Genomic DNA, 16,748 nt, shown 5'->3' on the forward strand with positions numbered 1-16,748 from the left:
AGGACAGAGAGACAGGCTGACCCAGTGGGGAAGGGCTGCCAGGCTGGCAGGGGAGCCACAAAGAACACAGTTCTTGAGGACTGGTAAAAATAAAATATTATTGAAAGTGAAAATTGTTTTGATTTTATGCCAAAGAAATGTCAATTCACAAAGTTAAAGCCCTAACAGTTTTACATCAAGCCACAGTGTGTAGCTGGTGTGTGTATAACCAGCGTAGCTTCCCCATTTTTGCTTAGACCATGAAAGGCTTTGTGTGCTGTTAAATAATTCTTTTCATTTTTTCCTGACCATTCCAACGAAAAATTCACTCAACACCCCTCATTCTGGAGCCCACAAGTGGGCAGTTCATCCCTAGAGAATTGTGATACCTGAGAGAACAAGGTCCTGAATGACCCAGTCAAAGGTTGAAGTTTGCATGCTGTTGGTTCACTTGATGGTCTCCAGAGCCCTTTCCCAACTCATTTTCCCCATGATTTCGCAATCCCTGTGTGATGCTGCCCAGCTGTCAGATGAAAGGTTCAGCTTTCTGCCACGATCGGCTGCACGCTGGATATGTCTGTCCTTGCAGAGTTCCTCTGGGAGGGTGTCTGTACCTTCTGGCACGTGCTGCTCCTTTTGCAGGGGCAGTTCTCAGGCTTGGCCCGGCGGAACAGGGGGGAGATGGGCTGCAGAGCGTGGCCCTGAGCCGCGCTCCTGCGGCGGCACACGCACAGCAGGCAGCGCAGCTCCGCGCGGAAGCTCTCGTTCAGCCAGCAGTAGATGAAGGGGTTGTAGCAGGTGCTGCTCATGGCGAACCAGTGGAAAGCAAAGTACAGAGCGTTGCTGCTGTGGATGGCCCTGCAGGAGATCAGCACCACGTAGCAGTTCAGGGGGAACCAGCACACGGCAAACACAACCACCACCACCATCAGCATCTTCAGTGTCATCTTCTTCTTCCTCTGGTGGGCATAGTATTGCTCCATGGTGAGGTCCCCGATGGCATTCCTCAGCCAGAGCTTTTTGGCCACTATGGTGTATGTGATGGAGATCACAAGCAAGGGCAGAACGTACAAGAGAACAAACGTAGTCAGGTCCAAGTACTTCCAGAAAAGATCAGCAGGAGGAGGGAAGCTGGGGAGGCAGACCATTCGGATGGTTCTGTTTCTGAAGATCAAAGAGAAAGAGCTCTCAATTCCACTACCAGCTGCACACATCTGAGGACAAACAACTCAGACATTTAGTTTTAGTACAGGTACAGGTAGCAGAACTCATTTGGTGTCATAGGAAGGTGCCACTTCCAATGGAAAATTTTACTCTAGGTTTGACCTTTGGCTCCAGTGAAGGTTATCTTAAACAAATCCCCAGGAAAAGAACCAAATCATCCATATTGGCGTCTGTGTCCTCTGCTGACAAGGAGGCCCTCTCCCCTGTGCCTGCCCCAAATTACATGGTGGTACCTCTGAGCCCAAAACAACTAATGAACCAGCCTGGAAGCCATTCCATCAATTGTCATTGTCACTTTGTGACAGACACAGCACCCGTGTGAAGGGAACAAAAACTACTCTGTTTCACCACCCTTTCTGCTCTAATAACATGGCTGGAGGGGGGTGGCCTTGGCTTATCTGGGGCTTTGCAAATGTCGTACCACAAAAAATATGTAAATGTCTTACCCAATATAAAACCTTGTCAGAGTCTGATAAATGGCGTGGGGCAGTGAGAAGCAGCTGGCCATAACCCAGATGATGATGATGCAAATCCCTCCTTTCACTATGGACATGCGTGGCTTGAGAGGGTGCATGATCACCTGCAGAGAACAAAAACTCCTGAGGATTTGCAGCAGCTGGGCCACTCTTTAAGCCCCATCATGCATGTGACATGCAGCAGGAACTCCACATCTCTTCAGTGTTAAAAGGCAGAGAGACTCACTTTACAGGACTTCAGGGAGCACAAGGGCAGGGAAATGCATGGAGTTGTGCATGTATTGGATGTTACTGCTGGCCCAGAGCCTGAGCAGAGAAACACATTCTGTGTGACCCATCAGCAGGATTCCAGAGACCATGGTAGTGAGATCTCTGTAGAGCTATATGCACTCTGGAGGATTACCTTAGGCAATGAAACAGTAATTAAAAATAAACCTATCATGCCATCCAGATGATCTCTTGGCTGATGAGGTCTTCGGTATTTTGTACATGTCATTTCTAGTCCCATTATAAATACCTACTTATTCAAGTAGTACAGCTCCCCCGGAGTATCTGTCTGCTGTGGTATTTCTCAGCATTAGCAACATTTATAGAGGCAAGTGTTGGTTTCTCTTTAGTCCAGGACATCTCCTCACTTCTGTCTTTATTTCCTTGGGCCATACTAGTTCATTCCAGCCCTGAGGAACCCCCTCCACTGAATTTAAGGGCATGTATTGTTTGCTCTTAATTAAACAAACACTTCTTGATACCTAGCCATGCCTTGCAATCAACCCAGAATCTACTGATTAAAATGAATCACTGTCAAAGTGCTTTGATTTCAGGAGCTGTAATATTGCACATGAAATGGGCAGACTGTCAAACTCTTTGTGGTAAAAAAGACAGAAGTGGCTGATTTATACTTCGGCAGTCCCCGTGATTCTCTGACACCAGATGGAGCCAGTTCCTGAAGTTCATCCAGCCCCGGCATTTATCACCTGAAGTTGCTTTTTTGTAGCAACTGTTTCAGTGACCTCAGCGCTGCAAGAAATCCCGTCTGCCTGAGAGCTCACCTTGCTGGATCTGGCCTCCCAGCGCTCAGCACTCATCAGCTAAAGAACAAATTACAAACTCTGTTTCACTTAAGGAAACCCTTCAGTCTGTACTGATTGCTTGACTTGAAAGATTTTCCCGGCTGGTGTCAGGGCTGGAGGAGGAGAGAATTTCTTACCTTGAGCTGGATGAATTAACATAGTTCTTACTGTTCCCAGCCTAAGGCAAGGAATGGGGCAAGTGTAAGAACAGACAGACTCTCATAAATCTGTGTGGAGAGATCGTGTGGGCTGGTTGATGTTTGAATTCAGCACTCATCCCTACCCTGCTGGTGGGGCAGTTCTCTGAGGCAGGGCTGAGGAGGGCAGGCAGAGCAGGGCTGGACCAGGCTGTTTGGCACTGATTTCCCGAGGTTTTCAGTATCTCCAAGAACAGAGACTCCCACTAACCACAACCTCTCTGGACAGCCCATTGCAGTATTTCATCACCCTCACTGTAAAAAACATGTGTTTTGTCCACTGCCACAAAAGCTGGAGTCCTCCCCTCTGTTCCCCGAGTCTCAAGACAGTGCAGGTTTCAGGTACTGGGATTTGAGGAGGAAACATCTATATATTTAGCACATTATTTTCTAGCAAACACAGGAGTGGTGTCTTCAACATACCTGGTGCCGGTCCAGTGCGATGGCAGCGAGGGTGAGCACAGACACGTGGACAGAGCAGTACTGAACAAACCGGCTGATGTGACACATCAGCTTTCCAAAAACCCAGGTGCTGCTCACAAACCTCACCTGAAGAACAGACAGCATCAGATTAAGAGGAGCAGTACCTGAAGAGGAGCAAATTGGCTTCCCAGGTGCTGCTCACAAACCTCACCTGAAGAACAGACATCAGATTAAGAGGAGCAGTACCTGAAGAGAAGCAAATTGGCTTCCCAGGTGCTTTAATACAGCTTCCTGAGGCTTTGGAGGTGCTTTATCCTCATTTTTTTCCTAGGGAAACAGTGACTGTGCAAGAGGGTCTCAAAGTGAGGTGAGACTTACTGCACTGTGCAAACCAATGGCTTGAGCAGTGCTCTGTGTATGTTGTGAACATGTGTACACTTGTAAATTTACCATGGCCCTTCTGGAACACATAAAGAAATCTTAGCTCTGCTCCTCAAAAAGGCTCTGCAGGGCACACTGGGTGCCTCCCAGAAACATTTTACCTTTGGACATGTGGATACTGAAAGCTGCATGGTCTCCAAACTTAGTGAGAGAAATCCATGGAATCCATCTCACCTGTTCCCAGAGAGGTCTTACTGATGATGGCGTTTCTGCAGAGGAGAATGTGCCAAATTGCCTCATTCCCTTGTTATTCCTGACTGTGTAATATTAATTACAAATTAATGTCACTCATTTTGCTGCAGATTAAGCTAATTTGAAGTAAAGTATATTTACTACAAAGCATCTGTCCACAGAAAATTAGACTAGCTAATCTGTTTTCAATTAGTCTAATTAATTTCCCTGTAGGGGTGACTCTTGCAGCATTGACTGTCACTGAACTGGAGCAGTGTGCTGGATCTCTGGAGCTGGTGTAAAGCTTGTTCCTGAGAGAGCTGATAGGAATTTAATTACACGTGCCCAGTGTGTGGCTGTTTGTGTGTGAACACACAAGAGGGCACCAGGCTCTGCCTGAACAAATTACAGGATGCAAATCCCATCAGAGCAAGGCAGGGAAGTCCCACCAAAGAAACAGCATCAGTTTAAGAAAGGGTGAATTCCTATAACTAATTGAAAACCTGCTTTTGGAAGGCTGAAGAGCGCTCTGGGCAGGATGAAGCAGGAGGATTTTGAACAGGAGTTAAATCCAGGAGCAGAGTCCTGTGTACATGGCATGTATAGTCTGTGACAGTGGGGCAAGAAATTAATCTTTCGTTTTTCCCACCTCATTCATTTAATATTATTTTATATAATATATTTATAATATTCTTTTATCTCATCTGTTTTTAGTCACTGAAAATTAAAAAATACCATTAGCACCAGGAAGCACCGTCTGTAGTGGCTGAGGGAGGGACATGCCACTGACACTGTTCAGCGCAGCCTGAGCACTTCCCTGAGATGTTGCACAAGGACTGACCTGGTTCATGCTGTTTCCATAGGAAACGAGCCATTAGTTGGATTTTCTCATGTCAAACTCGTCCCCACTTCCTCCCCCATCTACAGGCAAAAAGGGCTCCCAGATCTGTGCCTTGCCCAGGCAGAGGGGGAAGGCTGCAGCAGAGTGACCCCTGCAATGGATTGTGAGGAGGGGGTGTGAGCCCTCAGCTCCACTTGCTCAGGGGGTGTTTGGGATGGGGGCCATGACTGCATCCCCTCCAGGAGGCAAAAGGGGAAGGGGGGCAAAAGTAAGTCTATATCCCAGCCTGGTCCCAGCCCTTCCATCCCAGTGCACACAGCTGACAGGCACACACAGACACCGGCAGGCACGGCTGCACGGGGCTCACCAGAGTGAAGGGGGTGTTCAGGGTGGTGATCATCACATCAGCAACAGCCAGATTTACGATGAAGAGGTTGGTGGCAGAGTGCATCCTCTTGTTCTTGATGACCACGTGGCACACCAGGATGTTGCCAAAGAGAGAGATGCAGATGATCACAGAGTAGGCGACGATCAGCAGCGCCTGCACTGTCCGGCTCTGGGACTCGCCCTCATACTTGGCTCCGCTATCAAAGTCCCCCAGGTCCTCCAGGTTCAAGTCACTGTGGAAGAAGGACTGGTTAGGGAAGCCATACAGTGCAGAGAAGAAGCTGGTGGTGTTGTGGTTCTCTGCTCTCCAGAAGGGCTTGGGCATGTACTGCAAGGGGAACCAGGTGTGCTGTCTCATGGCTGGGGCAGCGGAGCCTGGTCCAGCCACACTCGTCAGCGCCTTCTGCCAGCTCAGCTGCTAAAGCCAGTGGTTGCAGGAGGGAACACACACACTTGCCTTTTCAAAATCTGCCCCATGGTTGCAAATTAGAGAAAAGGGTTGATAAATGGGTCCTTCTGCATGTGCTGGGGACACATCAGCTTCACCTCAGAGGCTCCCTGTTGGCTGTCCTTAAGTCCCATATGTCCCCCTCAGAGATGCTGTTTCAGAGGCTGAAATATCAGAGATCCCCAAACACTTTCTCTCTGCACCAAGGAAGAAATCTTAGTGAATAATTCCTTTTGGGCACTGTTCTTCTTCAATCTGCAATTTATCCTTGGAAATCTGCTTTACTGGTTCTCCACACAGTCCTTAATCCACCGTGTTTCTGTTTCCCAAGAGTTTTCAGAGCTTGGCAGAAACAAAAAAATCAAGGGCTGTCTTTCGCTTTGCTTTTCCCCTCCAAGTATCTCTGACAACCCAGTGAAGCAGCTTTGCTCAGCAGCAGAATGGTCCCTGTGTTCCCTGTGATATACACAGCTGCCAGATGACACACTGCACAGGAAGGAGCCAATGGCAGATCTCTTCCCAGTTTTTCCTGAGGTGTATCACAACCCACACGTGGGCAACAGCACAGCCTGACATGTGCAGATCCAGAGAGCAGCAAAACACAGATGGAGGGTGGATGTGCTATGATCTCCCCTGTCTGCTCTCTGCTCTTCTCTGGACACCCAGCACAACTGCTGCATGGGGGTGAAGCATCTTCACTACTTTGTGGCACCTCTCTTTCTCTTCATCCCAGAGTTTTAGCAGAGAACATCTGAGGGCCTTGTGCTCGGCCCCAGACCCTTCCTGCTCATGTGGTGCAGAGGATAGAGTGAAAAGTGCAATGCAATCTGACAGTAGGAGCAGCAGCCCAGCATGCACAGGGGCCACCCAGGATGGCCACTCTGCATCCCGGCTGGGCTGGGGTCTGTGCTGACCCCGGGGCACTCAGGCACCTCTGGCATCTCTGTTGCAGCCTGGCAGAGGCTGCAGGAGCACACAGGGCTCCATCCCTGGGCTGCTTTGCTGTATATGGCCCCAACAGGCCCCTTTGCCATGTTCCCTGCCATTTCCCTGCTGTGCATCAGGAGGGAGAGGGGGCACAGCAGCACTTGTGTTTTGTCCACTGCCACGAAAGCTGGAGTTCTCCCCTCTGTTCCCTGAGTCTCAAAACAGTGCAGGCTTCAGGTACTGGGGTCTGAGGACGAAACACATGCATGCATGAACCCAACAGCAGTGAGATGTCCCAGGTACCAGAGGTGGGTGACTCTCATCCCATATTCCTGCAGAACAGATTTATTCTCTTGCAGGTACAAACACTTCAGCAATCACATGCTGGTTTGCTGCAGTTATTATTCACTTGCAAACATTCTGAGCTGCTCAAAGCAGGCTTTGGGGTTCATCATGCATTGGTGCTAGCTCCTCTCAATCAGACAGACAATGCATAGGATAAATGCACTTTTTGCCAAGCCATCCAGGTGAATTGTGCCACCCTTTGTTTCTGTAGAAGATTTTTGGCTTTCACGTGTTGATACTAGTCACAAGCTGACACTACTTGAGACACAAATTATTGGAAATTTTCGTTTTTGTGAGATTATTTAGCATTCTCCTTGTTAGTGCTCTTATGAAATGTCAGATTGCTGAAATTTCACTTGAGATGCATATCCATCTTCTGAACAGATCTAATGTGATCTAATGTAATGTCCTCAGCAGATCAATGTTGATGAGGGCCAGAGAAATCAGAGCTATACTATAAAAACTCAGATCCCTGGGAACATGAGAACACCAGATTTCAAGCATTTTCACAGGACATTGCCATGGTTCATTGCCTTTGCCCATGGAGGCCAAGGGGCTGTTGGGAACAAGTCCCTGAGCTCGGTGGGTTCATGGAATCTTTCCTGTACTTCCCTCCAGGGAGTTTTTCCTGCCTGACAGAGAGAAGTGAGATAATTCAGCAGTCACACTCATTATACAGCATGTAAAAGCATCCAGGGTCGAGGCTGCTTGCACTTGCACCTGAATTTAAGCTTATTTTAAGGAAATGAATTCTAAAGACATGATTCATCTCCACTACTGGACAAAATTTAATGACGAGGAAAGTCATAATAGCAGTGGAGATTTTCTCTGCAGGCTGTTACTGTAGGCTCAGTGGGTACCTGCATTCAAATGCTTGTCCCTGTCTGCTCCCACAAAGATGTACAGAAAATGCTTTCATCACTGAAGTATTGAGCTCAAAAACTGAATAAAATTGTCCCCACAGGTCCCTGCAGATTGTTATGTTTCATATTTATGAGGTATGTAAAGACTTCACAAGAAGGCAGATGAGAAATCCTGTGAACCTGAGACCACTGCATTAAAACTTTTCCTAATGCAGATATTCCCATCATGTTCCAGCTGTGGATTTTTTGGTTTTTTGCCTTGGTCTTCTCCATCCATCCTGTCCTGGAGCTCCATTCCTGATGCTGAATGTGGGCTTCCCATGTCACCAGGAAAGGAGGTGAGAGCTGCTGGAGATAAAGTGCTGCTCTGCTTTGGGTCTGCACTCAGGACACCCAGAGCTGATGCCCAGAGCACCCACCAGGAGTGTCCAGCCCCCGAGAGAATCCCCTCTCCTGCCAGCTGGGAGCTGGGCCACAGGAGGCAGGGAGCAAAGCCGAAACCAAGGTCTGCTGGTGCAATAATCAGATTTCTGGGTTGAAAAAGAAAGAGTCTCTGCTCTGCCATTCAGAGCTGGAAGCAGCTGGAAGCAGACAGGAAGTTTCAGTGCCTGAGCCTCGTCCAAAGGGAGAAAATTCAACAGATGAAATTGTCAAGTCTGAATGAGGAAAATTCAATTCAATGTGTTTGTTGCATCATTCACCTTCTTGCAAGATTTCTCTGCCCTAGAGAGTTTCATAGTTTACTCTTTTCTACGTGAAATAAAAGTTTGATAAATAACAGAAACAACAAGAGCTATAGAGCAACCCCTGAAGTTTTATCTCACTCAAAAGGTGTGTTAGAAATAAAAGTCTGGACATTCCTTACATACCATGAATCTGCAACATTTTCTCTTTTCATATTTGCTTTAATGCACTTGGGACACTGTATTCTTCTCCATTTGCAATGATTATTCCTGCTTTTGTGACTCAGAAAACGTGGGACAAACAGGCACAGGAATTTTACAGGACATTTCATGGACTTGATCATAATAAATAACCCACATTTGGTGATGACAGAGTGAATACCCCAGTAACACATTAAATTAAGCAGCTCTGTAATTCAGACAGGTGCTAACCATTCAAAACCACACTACACACGATGCCTTTCTGTGCAGGTGAGCCAAGATTTGGCTTCTGGGGAGGGAAAGATCTGCTCAGCTCCAGCAACACGAGGGTCACCTGTGTGTTCCTCCATCCCACTCACACCATTCACTGTGTGCTCCCTCTTGATATATGAGAGCCATTGCAGCTATAATCCAGCTTTTACAAAACATTTTCACTTAATGAGGGCAGACTTTTGGGCAAAATTATAACATTTATCACTCCTAATGTGGTAAATTTACCAGTCCCAATGGCTCTTGTTTTTTCCCTAAGAAAAATCCCCGTTTGGGGGAAAAAATGCAGAAGGAAGGTACTAGGCACAAATTGTCTCTGCCAGATACTGAATTATATCCCCTTGAAAGAAGATTTGAGCTTTTATTCTCAGAGCTTTTTTGGAGGCAGGGTAATTGGATTCTCATGCTGCAGACAGAGGGAACAAACAATGGAGGACACGTGTGGGATACCAGGGTGCTGATACTTGACTTAGGAGCTGGAAATAACTTCTTCAAATACACTAGGCCAGCCTTTCTGCAGTGAAGCCTGACATCTGAATTATTCACAGTGAACTGGAGCATTGGGGAGGAGCTGCATGGCCTTGGGGCCAGCTGCTGCACTGTAATGGACCATGTCCTTTCCTAGAGAGCAGCCTGGGTTAGCTGAGTGTCCCTCAGCTGGGGAGGAGGAACTCCCCAGAGCCAGAGGAAGAGTCAGCTCCAGCTCAACACAATGTACCTGACAGGTTTACCATGACTTCTCTACTGTAGCTGCAATTATTACCAATTCCATGTGCCAGACACCCAGAGAGGAGCAGCGCACACAGCAGAGCACTTGAGGAGGGCAGAGGCAAGCTGTTCTCAGCTGAAAGGACAGAGTTCTATTCTAAAACTTCAAATTATTCCCCATGACTATCCAATGGCTGTGAAGTAAAGCCAAGGGAGTCTCTATTGGCTCAGGAACATGGAATTTGACATGCACTAATGCAGAAGATTGGCTCTTGGCAAAGAAGGCTCAGCAGATACAGAGGAGACAGGATGTACAGGGCAGTTGGCATGGCAACTGTCCCTCATGGTCCCTCAGGAGACAGAAGTGAGCACTGCCAGGTTCAGGCAATGCTGGGGGTTTTTCACTTTCTAGAGGATTCTATACCAGGAGAAAAAGCCAGGTGGGTTGTTCCAGGGCTGGCTGACCCTGGCAAAGGGTGGGCAGCTGCTCCTGAAGCCTCTGTCAAGCCTTTTTTCTTTAGTTTGAAGGGAACTCCTCTGGAAGGAAAACTACTTTGAAGTTTTGAAAAATAACAAAAAAAATCCAAAAAACCAGTCTGACTATACTAGCAGCTACAGATGTTCAGACAGAAATCAAGAGCCAAGGTCCTTGAATAAGTGATGCAGAAGATAAAGTATGATTTGAAAGGAAACATTTCTGAAGACAGGGATGCCATGAGCCCTGAACATACAGTTCCAAAACCCACCCATAACCAGAAGCTTTCTTTTTCAGAGTGACTGGAGAATAGGTGGTGCTCTGAAAAAATGCTGTTTTTTCACTGAAAATCTGAATGAAAGCCAGGACACAAATGCCACCACCAACAGTCTGAAGTTTAGCTATGAACAATACATTTCACCTCATTCAATTAAAAAAAAATTAAAAATACTTTGCTATACTTCAGAAGCAAATACTTCTCTAAAATAATAACATTTCCAACTTCAGTCTCGCAGCCCAGAGTTCAGTTGCTGAGTTTGGGGTCTTGGTACAGAGCTGGAGGAGGCAATGCCTCCAGGGGACGTGGCCCTGCGCAGGGGTCCCTCAGGGAGGGCAGTGGTGCTCCATGACAGTGAGAAGCAGAAAATGGCCTCGTCTCAGGAGTGGGGAGGTTGGCTCTGGAAGCAGCTCAGCCAAGAGATCAGCCCTCACCCCACCTGCCAGCACTCATCCACTCCACAGTGCCCTCCACGTCCTTGCCAGTCTGGGCATCTCCCACTGGGATTCTTTTGCCCTTAAAGCATTCACAGCCTTTTTCAGTGCCTCTTATTCCCTCTTGGATTTTGTTTGTTCTTTTTTATTTCTTCAGATATTTCAGGGGCTCAGTTTTGGAAACACTGATGACGATTCCAGTTTGGGTTAGTTTGCATTCCTAGTATGAAAAGCATTTCTTGCATTCATTCCCTTCTCTCTTTTCAACTGCCCTTTATCTGACTGCTCCAGGAAAAGCAGAATTATCCACAGCTTTGTTTTCTCTCCTTACAGCCCCAGCTGCACTCACTACAATTCCTGGCTTGCAAGGGGGAAAAAAAATTTACATGTACTTTTTCCTTTAGATGCCAGATGCCACGTTCCCAGATGATCTATGAATGCCCAAATCTCTTCTCAACATCCAAAATTTCAGGGGTAGAGGCACCACACACCCCAAAGACAAACCTCTCTCTGGCACACCGACACATCGGTGCCCCTCCTGAGAGCCCTCCTGATCCCTGCACTCCCAAAGGCTCCTTGGCAAGCTCAGGAGTGATGTCAGTGCTCAGAAGTGAGCTCCAAACAAGGGCTGTAGCTGGAGGAAAGCTTGGCAGGATTCTGCTCAGCGCTGCTTGCCGTGCAGCAGCAGGGGCACAGCTGCTGTTAAACCAATGGTTTTGACCATTTCCCAGCCAAACCCTGCCATCCTGTGCCTCAGCAGCTCCTCACAGAGATGGAAACCAAGGGCAGGACTCGGAGTGAAATGCACAACTCCACTGCTGCCCTGATGGAAAGGTGATGGCCCTCACAGTTCCTTCCTCTCACTGACCCATTTCTGAGCACAGACCAACTGCAGCTCAAAACCAACTGCTATTATGGCACAATCAGCTGAAGCCTCCCAAAATGGTGCTGTTATGTAAAATTACACAGCTGCTACCCTCTCTCCATAACATCCCAGCCTTTCTTCTCTTTGCCAGTTTCCTGGTGCTGGAGGAAGCCAGGTGGGTGGTATCAGCACTCAGTTCAGGGAAACAGAGAGCCTTGGGAGGAGCACAAATCAGAGCCCAAACTGCTGTGCCTGGGGTTTGGCTTTGGGCAATGGAGCAGGAGGTGGTCTCAGAGCAGTTCTTCCCAGCTGAGAGCAGAAGCTGGGGGCAGGTGCCAGAAACCACCCACCACACTCCTGCTGTGGTCCCACAGCTCCCACCTGGCAGCTCCATCCTGGGGTGAGCACAGGGCACGTGCTCACACAGCAGCTTGGTCTTGAGGGACTCCATGTAACACTTGGATTTGAAGGAAAGCTGGAAAGAAAAGAAGCTGAATGTGTATCCAGGAAGAGATGTTTGTTTGAGCTGGTCCTAAAGATAAAGACATAATAGAAAAAAAACCACTAAATCCTTTGGAAGTATCCTTTTTCCTGTTCAGTCTCAGGCTTCTGGTCTCAGTGTGTCTCCTGCTGTAGAGGTCTGATGCTGGCACCCGGATACAGGGCTGAGGCACTGTTGGAGATTGCAATGTAAGTTGTTTTCCATTACCATCTGTATGGCAGATTACCTTGTCAAGTGGGCAGTTTGCCTTATCTCTCTCTCTTTGAGTGACCACATTCACACCTCCCCTGGGAGGGGACCTCTGCTGATAACAGACTATTGAATATCAGTGCATGACTGATAAGGACTACAGCATGCCATTGTGAGATGCTCTGCCCAGAGGGAGGAGCCAAGCATTGCTACCCAGATATAATCCAGAAATTTTTGAGACACCAGCACGGCTTTCTCCACAGGATTCCCCAGAGGAACAGCAGCTGCCTCTTCTTCCACGGGATCTTCAGAGGCAGAATACATCCTTCTCTACAGATCCCCCTTGCTCCAACAGAACCACACCTGATACTCCAGGAAGACTGCAGCCACATTTCCAATTGGATTGCTACCAACACCCCACAGGGTGTCAGGTTGGGTTTTGACTCTGTCAGTGTTGTTCTAGTGGACTGCATTCTTTTATTTTATTTTATTATTTTTTTTCTTTTCCCTATTAAAGAACTGTTATTTCCTGCTCCCATATTTTTGCCTGAGAGCCCCTTAATTTAAAATTTATAGCAATTCGGAGGGGTGGGGAGGGTTTACATTCTCCATTTTCAGGGGAGGCTCCTGCCTTCCTTAGCAGACCCCTGTCTTTCCAAACCAAGATAGGCACCATCCCCTGCCCAGGCACAGCCCCCTGTATGGGGGGACTGCACTCTTTTCAAAGTACCACCAGTAATTTGATGAGGTGACCTGGCAAAGGTGTGGGAGATTACAGGGAGTGTTTATAAAAATTACTGTGGATAAGTATTTTTAAGATAGAAAAGCGAACATCCAGGTTGAACCCTGCTCTCTGCCCACCACCTGCCCAGGGCAGCCAGGGGGAACACAGCCTGAAGTGCCCACTCCTCACCTGGGCATCTGGGAGCCGTGGGCACCAGGACACTTCCAAGGAATGGGGTGCACTGACCCCTCCAGCAGCTCAGCCTGAGCACATGGCCAGCACATCCTCCCTGCTGCTGCCCCCAGCATGGAGCCCAGCACTGCTCTGCTGACCCTCAGCTCAGTGACAGCACCAGGCACCTCTGCAGTCCCAACACCATCGCCCCATCAGTCTCAAACTCTTCTCCAGTAAATCACTTTCTCCTTTAAAACCTTTCCTGAAACTTTTTTAGTTTCCAAGTTACTGGTATTTTAAAGTTCTTGTCCCTACTGTAAATTGACAGTGATCAGCAGAGTAGAAATTATCTGGTCTTGTTTTCTCCCCAGCACACAACATTCCACGTTACAGAAACACAAACACATTCCAGATGAATTACTTGGCAGTGAAAGTGTAATGGGACAGCCTTTGTTCTTCTTTATTTCTCTGCAACATGAGTGACAGGAGGGGGGGAGGATTAAAAAAAAAAAAAAAAAAGGAAAAAAGAAAAGAAAAAAGAAAAAAAGTCAACCTCACCCAGCTAAAATAAGCAAGAGACAAGAACATCTTGCTGTGTTCCCCGTTAAGCAGAAGGAACACGGCTCAGCCAGACCCACTGGCAAGTGCTGAACCATTCACTGTCCTGGGACTAACAATAAAGGAAAAAAACATTCTGAAGGACAGATAAAGCCATTCCAAAGGACTGAATCACTGAGAATGGGAGTTCCTTGGTGCAGGGAACTAGGGAAAGAAAAAAATGTCTGAGTCAAACTACCCTAAAGGCTTTGCTCGATGAATCAGGCTGATGAGACCTCACCTGCTTCCAGAACATATTTTTAAGGTAATGTCATTCATTTCTTTCATACTGGCGAAGGTCAAGGAGGAACAATGTCACCAAGGCTGCAGTCATCATCATAACTATTTTCCTTCAGAGACTACCATTGTATCTGGGCTCTCAGCTTGGAAGAAATGCCTGAAAGGAGATAACTGAAAAAGAGAAAGAAATTAAGTTTGAGATTGTATTACCTCTTTTCTAACAGTCAGAATTTGAAAAGAAATACAGAAGTCTATGAGAAGGTTTCCTGTGTGAGAGGTTTTCAACATAGACTACAAATTCCTATTTTATTTTTTTTTTCTGCTGCTGTTTACTTTAGTTAAGGACCTTCTCCTTAGGCTGGACAGACTTGGGCATCAATCAAACACAGGCAGCTTCTCTGAGGGCTTCCATCTCCTCTGGTCATCAATAGATCATGGCTGCAATTGCAGCTGTCCTGAAATCAGTTGTGGGGGAAGAGGGGGAAGATGCAATTTGGGAGCCAAATAATCTAATTTAGAAATGTTTCTCTCCAATCACTTCTTAGTGATTTGGTTTGGGTGATTACACATCACTCTGGAATGCGAACACTGCGTAACAAGGGAGAAATACAGGAGGAAAAGAAAGAAACAAGGGAGAAAAAAACCCCTGACATCCCAGCAGCTCCAAAGGTGCTAAGGGCTGGCCCAAAACACAGAGAAACGCACTTAATTTTATAAAAGTAGCTTAGAAATTTACACAGCTATTCCTGTCTTTAGCTCTAATCCTGATCCCTTTGAAATGAATGGTATTCTTATTGTTTGTGTTTTCCTAAAATTTCCCAGAACTTAGCCCCATGAATGTTCAAAAATAATAAGCTGTTTGGGAACAGGCTGTCTCCTTTCAGCACCTCTAACACTGGCCAAAAAGGTTTTATGAACCTGTGTACCTGATTTGCACATAAATCTGACCTCCAGAAGGTATTATGAAATTTTAATTATAGTCCATCTGAAGCAAAGTGGCCCTGAATTGCATCCAAACTTCTCCCATGCTGAGCAGAGGATTTTGTGCCTGGCAGTCTTACAAACTTCTGCTGCCAACTTAACAGGATAACACTCAAAAACCTTGAGAGCCCTGAGTGGAAGTTGCTATTAATTACAAAGGTTCAATTATCAACAACAGCACCTGAATTGCTCAACCTCAGACCCAGCACAGCAGGTCTCCATAACCAAATATTGTCTCTTTCTGAATCACTGGAACATTTGCATGAGTCAACCTGAAGCAAAACAAGCAGCCCTGCACACAAAGGATGCCTTTCTGTCCTCTGATCCATAGTTCTGCTTTGACCCATGCTGGGCAGGGACTTTGGAAGCCACTGCTGAGCAGCTGGAGCTGCTGCAGGGTGAGGCAGTTGTAAGCATAAGCAGCCAGCCAAATTTGCAAGAGGAACACTGAAAACATCCCCGTGTGTGTGAAACAAAAATCAAAAGAAACTACTTCTGCACAAGCATTTGGTTTAGGATGTTTTGTTTGTTGTAGTGTCTTTTTGCCACAGAAAAACAGACAAAAGCAGCCCTGAACCTCTGGCCACCACCTTGCTCCATCTGTTACTAATCAGCATCTAGGACAATATGACTTTTTCCTATTTTCTGTGCAGCCAAATTCCCAGAGCTTACACACAGGACATGGAAGGTGTGCTAATGTCTGTGCTAAATGCTCTGACAGCAATGAAAACATCTCAGGCCTTTGTGAGGAGCATCAGCACAAACACAGATGTTTTGAGAGTGCACTGGCAAGGGCTGGGGGTGCTGACCCAGGCCTGGAATGCACAGTCGTGGGCTGGGGCCACTGCCACAAACCCCAGATAAACAGAGGAGGTTGAGCCACGCACACAAACTGCAATTCACATTTCTGACTGAGGCTCCTTCAGGACCCTCCTTCCTTGCAAAGCTCTGATTTCCCTCAATCAATTCTCACATTCCCTCTCTGTGCTGTGCTCCAGTCTGGGCTGATCACATTTGCCACAGCCAATATCACTGTGACACACCGCCAGGAGCCAGCGAGGGGCTCACTCAGCAGGAACAGAACAAATTACTTCTGTCTTCACAGAGGTTTGGCATTGAAATGTCAGATGGAACAGGTAGACAATCCACTGAAAAGATTCTTTCTTATCACACAAAACAAACCAGAATGTCAGAGAAGCCCAGCTGAGTTCTGTCATGTGTGGGGTTGTGTCCAGCAGTCAGGAATTTGTTGTGCTAGATATGAATCCAGTTAAGGTTTGTTGCCCTTCCAGTCCACGCTGTGACATTTATTTCCCATCACCTTAAGACATCCAGGGCTTCATTGTATTGCCTCCATTTGGTTTAGTATTTTATGTGTATTTAGCGCTTTACAGCAGTTTTGCGACAGTCGCGCTTTACGACATCTTTTACGACAGCCGCGCTTTCCGACAGTTTTACGACAGTCGCACATTTTACGGCAGTTTTGCGACAGTCGCGCTTTACGGCCGCTTTTACGACAGACGTGCTTTACGACACCTTTTACGACAGTCGCGCTTTACGTCACGCTTTTACGACAGTCGCGTCTTACGACGCCTTTTACGACAGTCACGCTTTACGGCCGCCTTTACGACAGTCG

At 47.1% G+C, this 16,748-nt stretch overlaps 1 protein-coding gene across 1 annotated transcript; it reads right to left on the bottom strand.

Moving 5' to 3' along the window:
* Positions 1-484: 484 nt before the first annotated feature.
* LOC115914877 (probable G-protein coupled receptor 83) lies at positions 485-5,576 on the bottom strand. Its single transcript, XM_030967709.1, has 4 exons — positions 5,190-5,576; positions 3,370-3,495; positions 1,650-1,783; positions 485-1,143 (listed from the first exon to the last, which is right to left on the bottom strand). The coding sequence occupies exons 1-4, from the start codon at positions 5,565-5,567 to the stop codon at positions 519-521; spliced, it is 1,263 nt and encodes a 420-aa protein (XP_030823569.1). The 5' UTR covers positions 5,568-5,576; the 3' UTR covers positions 485-518.
* Positions 5,577-16,748: the final 11,172 nt, after the last annotated feature.

This window comes from Camarhynchus parvulus, chromosome 4A, assembly GCF_901933205.1.
Source record: "Camarhynchus parvulus chromosome 4A, STF_HiC, whole genome shotgun sequence".
Lineage (NCBI taxonomy): Eukaryota > Metazoa > Chordata > Aves > Passeriformes > Thraupidae > Camarhynchus > Camarhynchus parvulus.